This window comes from Ananas comosus, linkage group 17, assembly GCF_001540865.1.
Source record: "Ananas comosus cultivar F153 linkage group 17, ASM154086v1, whole genome shotgun sequence".
NCBI classification, from domain to species: domain Eukaryota; kingdom Viridiplantae; phylum Streptophyta; class Magnoliopsida; order Poales; family Bromeliaceae; genus Ananas; species Ananas comosus.
The window spans coordinates 5,482,999-5,490,423 of record NC_033637.1 but is presented as its reverse complement, the minus strand read 5'-3'; the positions used below and the strand labels follow the sequence as shown (position 1 = coordinate 5,490,423).

At 34.5% G+C, this 7,425-nt stretch overlaps 1 protein-coding gene across 5 annotated transcripts; it reads right to left on the bottom strand.

The window, feature by feature from the left end:
- LOC109723226 (protein FAR1-RELATED SEQUENCE 5-like) lies at positions 393-6,179 on the bottom strand. Of its 5 annotated transcripts, XM_020251523.1 has the most exons (6): positions 5,987-6,179; positions 3,572-3,644; positions 3,118-3,261; positions 1,026-3,002; positions 872-943; positions 393-783 (listed from the first exon to the last, which is right to left on the bottom strand). In XM_020251523.1, exons 3-4 carry the CDS (start codon positions 3,244-3,246, stop codon positions 1,071-1,073), a joined length of 2,061 nt encoding a protein of 686 aa, XP_020107112.1. In that variant the 5' UTR covers positions 3,247-3,261; positions 3,572-3,644; positions 5,987-6,179; the 3' UTR covers positions 393-783; positions 872-943; positions 1,026-1,070. The 5 variants fall into 5 exon arrangements, with proteins under 5 accessions (XP_020107112.1, XP_020107113.1, XP_020107114.1 ...); XM_020251524.1 differs by lacking the exon at positions 3,572-3,644 and having other exon boundaries at positions 5,987-6,178; XM_020251525.1 differs by lacking the exon at positions 5,987-6,179 and having other exon boundaries at positions 872-937; positions 3,572-5,973.

Below are 7,425 nucleotides of genomic sequence, written 5' to 3'. Positions count from 1 at the left end.
GCTCACGCAATGCGCATCTACAATGGAAGCTCACACTCCCTTCCCAAATGAACTTTTAAAAATATATATATATATTGAAGGAATATATGTTAAAAAATGAAAAAAAGAAAAAAAGATAGAGGTTAAGGAATAAAATTTAAGATAAGATAAAATTTTTATCAAAAAACTACTACGGGAAGGAATTGCATATATAACGAGCATCTAGTATATTTTTGGGGGGGAAATTTTAAAAATTATACTTGACTGTTTAATGGAAAATTAAATTTTAAAAATCGTCACTGGAAATATAAGACTTAACAATTTTAATTTTGAGAAATTGNAAAAAAAAAAAAAAAAAAAAAAAAAAAAAAAGCCTAGTGAAATATGAAAGAAACAATGAAGTGTTATCCAAGTACATCAAAAGGCTCAAATAGAACATTACATATATAACACATAAAAAGACAACTACGATTTATTTTACAATAATACATGGTCAGATACAAGGGGCGCGTGGTTTTCTTAACTAAAAGAAGAAAAAAAGGTTGTATGTTGTAACATTTGATATAGATTAGTAAAATCAAGTAAAAAAGCATTCAAATACTAAAAAACTGATACACTAATACAAGATTTGAATTCAAATTCAATTTAGGGAAAGTGTTGATTGTGAGGGGCACTTTTTGCTTGACACCACGCCCGCCCGCCCTCCCCGAAATCGCATTCCAAACGATCCGGCATTGCTTGAGTGAGAAATTGAGCAAAAATTGAGTGAAACCTCCAGCGGTTGAATTGGAGGTTCATTGAATCCTACAATAAAAGAGTTTCATTAGAATTTTCAAAAAAAAAAAAGTAAAAGTTTATCATTTTAAATTTTAACATAGAATCGAAAGTTAACCTGAGAAGAAGCGATTGTCCTACTACTATAGTTGTGGTAGTGATTGTTGACTTGCTCCCTCCATCCCTGTTTCTATCATTTCACATGGGTACTAGTAAGCACTAAAATATGAAAATTACAATGTATTGAAGTTTTGAAACTTTTTGTAACTTACCATTTTCATTTAAATGCTTCTCGGGTTTTTTTTTCTCTTCTTCTCTCAAGAATATTCTTTATACTCATTTAACCTGGCTTTTTGTATAATTTCCTCAGATCCTTTTTCTATCTTATTGAGATTCTCCTCCAAATAAAGAAGTGCCTCTCTACAAGCAGAGCTCTTAACAGCAATGGTAAGGGCCTTTCGAGAAACTCTGGTATAAAGTGATGGAAGGGTCTCCAAACCATTCATACTATCCATAGGTTGGCAGGCGATTGTACTACCTTCTTTAGCATAGTTAGTCCATCTCTTTAGTATGTAGCGGTTCTGAAGATCGTATATTTTGTTTTCATGTAATATCTTTAAAGCATGTGAACATAAAAAACCGGCATATTCGAAATTTCTACATGAGCATGACACACTATGATCTTCCAAATTGAATGTGACAACACCCCCGTCCTCAGATCCAAACTCACATACTCTGTATGTTTTCAGCAATCCTTCTGAGTCCAACAATTCACAACTTGAATATGCCAATTTTTTACATTCAACCTCAAAATCCCTGAACATAGTCAATGTGTAAGCATTAGCCGCGGTGATCAAAATGGGCACATTCGTCAAAAATGGGATCGGCTTAGATTGCCTTGACTTGAAATCTTCACTCAACTCTTTCTCTCGGAGACGCTTGATAGATCGTTCATATTCTTTCATAAACTCTCCAAGAGATAATTTCTTGCTAAATGTATTCTTCAAATGATTATTCAAGCTCTCGCAACTTTGTGTGCTCGTAATTTCAGCACAAAATGATTCATGGCAGTGTACTTCGGACCATCTTTCACGAATAGCATATAAGTTTTCCAACCATAGATCTCCCTCAAGGTCATAATCCTTCAACATAGCAAGCCATTTTTCCTCCAATTTCTTGACCGATCGAGCTTCATAGATGCAATCCTTCAATGCCATAGAGAATTTTGGATGATTGCTGATGATGTGACCAAGGTTGATGTTGGCATTTTGAAAAATATGCCAAATACACAACCTATGTTTAGTATTTGGGAGGACCGTTGCGATTGCTTTGCACATGCCTTTGCATTGATTTGTGAATATTGTAATAGGATGTTTGTTGGACATACACTTAAGAAATGTTTGGAGAAACCATATAAAGGATTCGGTCGTCTCATCACACAATAATGCTGCTCCAAATATAATCGTTTGCTTATGATTATTCACGCCAAGAATAGGTGCAAACGACATGTCATACTTGTTAGTTTGAAAGGTGGGGTCGAAACATACAACATCACCAAAATGTGCATAATCAAGAATTGATCGACCATCTGCCCAAAAAAAATTAGCCACTTGACCTGTTTCATGAATTTGAATAGAAGAGAAAAATGATGGATCCTCATTACACTTCTTTTCTAATTCTTCCATTAAAGTTTGAGCATCCCTTCCATTCAAATATTTGGCTCTTTTACCATTTACAGAGTTATCATTATCCATTTGAGTGAACCCTACATTTTCGGCTCCAATAGCTTCTTGAAAGAAATTGCATACTCGAGAAGGTTTAATCCCGGCACTATTCATTTGATCAATCAAAACACGCTGTGCTGGTGTTATTTTTCTTTGCGACCGAAGCATGTGTCTTTTAGTCGGACTAGCACATGCATGGGTATGATCCAATATCACCTTTTGAATAGTCCAAACATTTCCTCTATTTATAGTAAACCCAACACGAGCTAAGCATCCTTCTCTACGATTTGCACGGCTTTTATGATCTTTCGCAGTTGGTTCGACTATTGTTTGCCCTTCCTTACTGCACACAAATAACTTGTGTCGCAAACTTTTGTCGCTCCTCCTTTTGGTATGACTTTTTCGAATACTAAACCCAACTTTTCTAGCATATGCATTGTAGAATTGGTAGGCCTCTTCTTCATTGCTAAAAGACATTCCCACCGTAGGATCATCTCCTAGGGTATATTGCATTTGAGAGTCAATCTAAAGCAAATACATTAACAATATATGTTATTAAAAGAAAAGTGAGGATCTATTTTATTAAAAAGAGATGATTGATCTGGGGGAAAAAAAAAAGCTTTAAATTGAAAATATTTACCGGTGACGGAGTAGGTATAATAAGATTTTTATTCAAACTTGGCGGTCCGGAATTAGACGGTATATGCTCGAAAGGCCTAGTTTTCGGGCTAATGCATACTTTGTGCACACTTATAGGAATCTCCTCCATTGGAAAGAATGTAAACTGAGAGAATACTAAAAATCAATTACATATTTTCATAATGCATGAAATATTAAAATAGTAGCACTATAGTATGAAATATCAATGAAAAAGAATGACTCATGCACTTACAGGAAATAAGATCAAAGATTAATATATTGTTTATAAGTAACAATCTAGAACTAAGTAGTTTTATTCTAATTTTTAATAAAGAAGTAATAAGAAAAAAAATTAAAGCAAGCTACAAATCAAAACTATGAAACTCTTAAAATATTATATGTTAAAACTAGTTACAGATCAAAATTATGAAAGAAAAATTAAATTATAAATATACCTAACTATAAAAAGGGTAAAGATTTCTCCTTCTCTTCCTTCTCCTCCTTAGACTTAGGGATATCCTCCTCCTCCTTAGATTGAGAGAACAAAGTAATATGTTTTTCCGATAGATGGCAAAGGAAGACATGAAAAAGGACAAATTAGCAGCAATGCCAATTTTGAAGAGCTAACACAATAACTCGCAAAGATAAGGACGATCTCTTGAGAACAAATTGCATATACCATGCAGAGGACCAAAATCACATTGTAAGAAAAAAAATCCATTCTTAAAGAAAAATAAAAATCGAACTGGGCATCAGCAAATGTTTATTTTCCTCAACCACCAAGAACTAATGTTACTTTTTGTTTAGTATACACATAAACCTACCGAAATAAAAAAAAAATCAACAGATGTTATAAAGTCTAGGAAATATCCTAAATGAGTCAGCTATAAACTTGCGATGAAAACTCACAAAACTAGTAGGCTTTCAAAAGGTACCGGGAATGGGATATTAATGAATACCCAAAAACAAAAAAATATTTATCTCAATACAATAACCTGTTCATATATCATATGTTTGAGAAAACACAGCTTAACATCACATTTCCAAGAAAAAGTTGGGTCATTTGAAGAATGGGAAAATAGAATGCCAAATTTTTAGCAAAAGCTCTATTTACTGTTAAAAGTTAGACCGCTTATATTGTAGCCAAGAGCAAGTAAATCCAAGCAATAACAGCTTGGAATAAGCAAGTCACCATGGAAAACGATGCTTGCACTACAACATTTTGAATCAAAGCCGGCCCAGTTTGAGAGTACCCACACAGCTTTTTATAAGCAGCCATAACAAGGGATGCTTACTAAAAAAGCCGCAATAAAAGTCAGCAAAAGGCATGTTGGGATAAATATGGGCAGATATTACGGCAAATAGAAAAGGCACTGTTGGTACCCCATCACGGCTTTTCGAAAGCCACTATTTCACCCTTTTTCTTTTTTCCTGCTTTCACAATAAGCCGCCAGTAGATAGACCAACAGAAGCTTAAATAAAGCCACTATTTCATGATTTTTATGGCTTTCAGCAAAGCTGACAGTAGATGTTTATTGTCGCTTTTATTAAGCTACTACTAACTAAACATGCCTGCTTCAAAAAATCCACTAATTAGTGACTTCTTTTGCCGCATTCAATATTACTGTTAACAGCTATGTGTTGTGGCTTTCTTTAGAGCCACCATTGACTAGATATAGCAACTTCAATTGCAAAATTAAGAAAATCATTAAACCTATCAATATATTCCTTAACTTTTATCCATCTAACTTTCAAACATGCATGAAACAAGTGCACAATATGGGGTCAATACAAAGTAAATAAAATACATTGCAAAGTTAGCCTAAATCCATAATATCGAACTCATTTCTAAGAAATAAAGTAACAAATAGACATCAAACAACAATTACACAACAAATGAGTGAATATCAAAGCGAATAATAAAGAGAAGTTTGTCTAGCTGCAGTAAAGATCATGAGGCAGAGTTTTTATTGTTAAGCCCACGGACTCTCAAATGGCTTTTAATTATAGCCTATTATTTTAAAAAAAAAGATTACCTGTTATTTTCATACATCATGACAAAGTATGAAAGAAAATCCTATGTCAAAATTAAAGATCCAAAAGGAAAAAGGGTAGTGCCATTTTTTTAATCTTATATAACTTCAATATAGTAGTTAAATGTCAATGTAATGTACTACATGTAACCAATGGCTAATCAAATACAACTATATGATTAGTAGAATCTCATTACTATGTTTAACAATCTGATTATTATGCATACTCTAAAAGATGAAATACCCTATATCAGAATACAGCAGTACAGATAAAGTTCATAAATGCATTAGTTCATGAAGCTTCCTGATACCCAGATTTGTTACTGAAACCATCTTTTACAGAACATAAGTTACTATAGTTGAATATTTTGAACGCTACTGGATCAATGCCCAGAGGGCTCAATTCTTCTGTCAAACAAATATATATAAAAATTGAATTTATTAACTGGAACATAATTTCTATAAAGAACCTAAAAATATCCTTCTCCATATCTTAAATTCAGGCTCACAATGCACAAATGTGCCATTATGAGAGAGTGGGACACATTCCCTGTGGTGGGAGTCCCAATTCTTATTGGACCTGAATCACCAATTATGCTAATCTAACGGGTGGTGGGAGTGGAACACACATCGTCTGATAAGAAATTAAAAGAAACCCTAGAATCCCTCCATCGGATCATCTTAATCCGATACAAAAACCAAAATAAAAGATCACGCGAAATAGGATCCCCGTCACGGAACAACAAACCTCGACATCGATTGCTTCTACCACAAATCACAAAAGTACTCATCAAAAGTGGAAAAAAGAAAAAGGTGAAACAAAGGATGGAAGATTACCGAACATCACAGAGGCGGCGGCAAAGAGGGAGCACGGAGGCGCCGAACGATCTCTCCCGATGCGGCGGTCACGCGCGAGGTCGAGAGGACGAGGACGAGGATGTGAATGAGTGGGAAACCCTAGAAAGGGAAGGGGGAGAGGAAACGGGAAGGGGGTGGGGAGAGGGGAAAGGGGAGGAGTTGTGCGTGCGAGAGAGAGAAACAAGGAAAGAGAGGAACGGCGGGCGCTCGGGGCGGTAGAGACAACAGAGTCGGGACGGAAATTTTTTTTTTTTATTAATTAGCTTAAAAAATATTATATTTTATAAAAAAAAAAAACACTTCAAATATCAAATACTATCACTTAGTTTCATACTTTCTTAATTTAATATTTTTTTATTTAAAGTGCATCAATTTAGTATTTTTACTTTTTTTTTTCATCGGCTATTTTATTAATATTTTATTAACTAATATATAAAAAACTTTATATATCCTATCTAAATTTATCAAATATTTATTTATTTTAGTATCTTTTAATTTTAACTTTATCACTGATTTAACGAAAAAAAATTAATAGGGGATAATAAAAATAGAAAAATAAAATCACGAGTACTAAATTGATACATTTTAAATCACAGGGTATTAAAATAAAAAAAATGTGAAACTACAGAGGTGGTATTTGAAGTTTTTCTTTTATAAAATTAGTTTTCTAAAAATTTATTTACAAAATTAAATTCGTGTGGTGAATCGTTTAACATTTTTTCAAAACATTATAATTATTTTTAGAACCTGTTTAGAAATTGTACAAATTAAAAATAAAGTTTTATATTTTGTCAGTACTTAAATTTTAAATACTTCATAAAATTTTTTTAAGAAAAAATACTTCATAATTCTTTATCCTATATTTTCGTGTTTAACCCAAATTTGAAAAAAATATTATTATGAAAATAAAAGCTCACCGCCACCCCGACTACCACCTTCTCTTTGCTCAAACCCACCCCCACCACCTTGTACTCCTTGCTCAAACCCACCACCTTTCCATTCTTTTACCTTCAGCACCATCTTTAGTCTCGACTCGACAATCCAACACGAAAAATTCATTGGTGTCCAATCTCGAAGAAAGAGCACTCGTGGGCATCGGGGAGGTGGAGGCGCGTGTGGCCGACGGAGTGGGACAACTCGTGGGCCTCGACGGCAGGGTCAAGAAGGGGGAGGTGGTAGAGGGGCACGCGGTCGGCGACGGCGGCATTAGCAGCAACAATGTCGGCGGGGTTGGCAGCTAGCGATAGCATCGATGCTGGCATTGTTGTCGTCATCGTCGCCGGAGGAGGAGTTAGAGGGAGAGAGAGGAGGGGAGAGGATTGAGCGGAAAAACGAAAAGCAGCGGAGGAGGGAGGAGTAGGAAAAAGGAGGTGTAATCAATTTTTTTCCTAAAAATTACTCTGTAAGATTTATATTAA

Coding starts and splice junctions, on each gene's coding strand:
- LOC109723226 (XM_020251523.1), bottom strand. CDS start 3,246: ATGGAGGAGATTCCTATAAGTGTGCACAAAGTATGCATTAGCCCGAAA. Junction 3,003..3,117: donor TTATACCTACTCCGTCACCG/GTAAATATTTTC, acceptor TATTTGCTTTAG/ATTGACTCTCAAATGCAATA.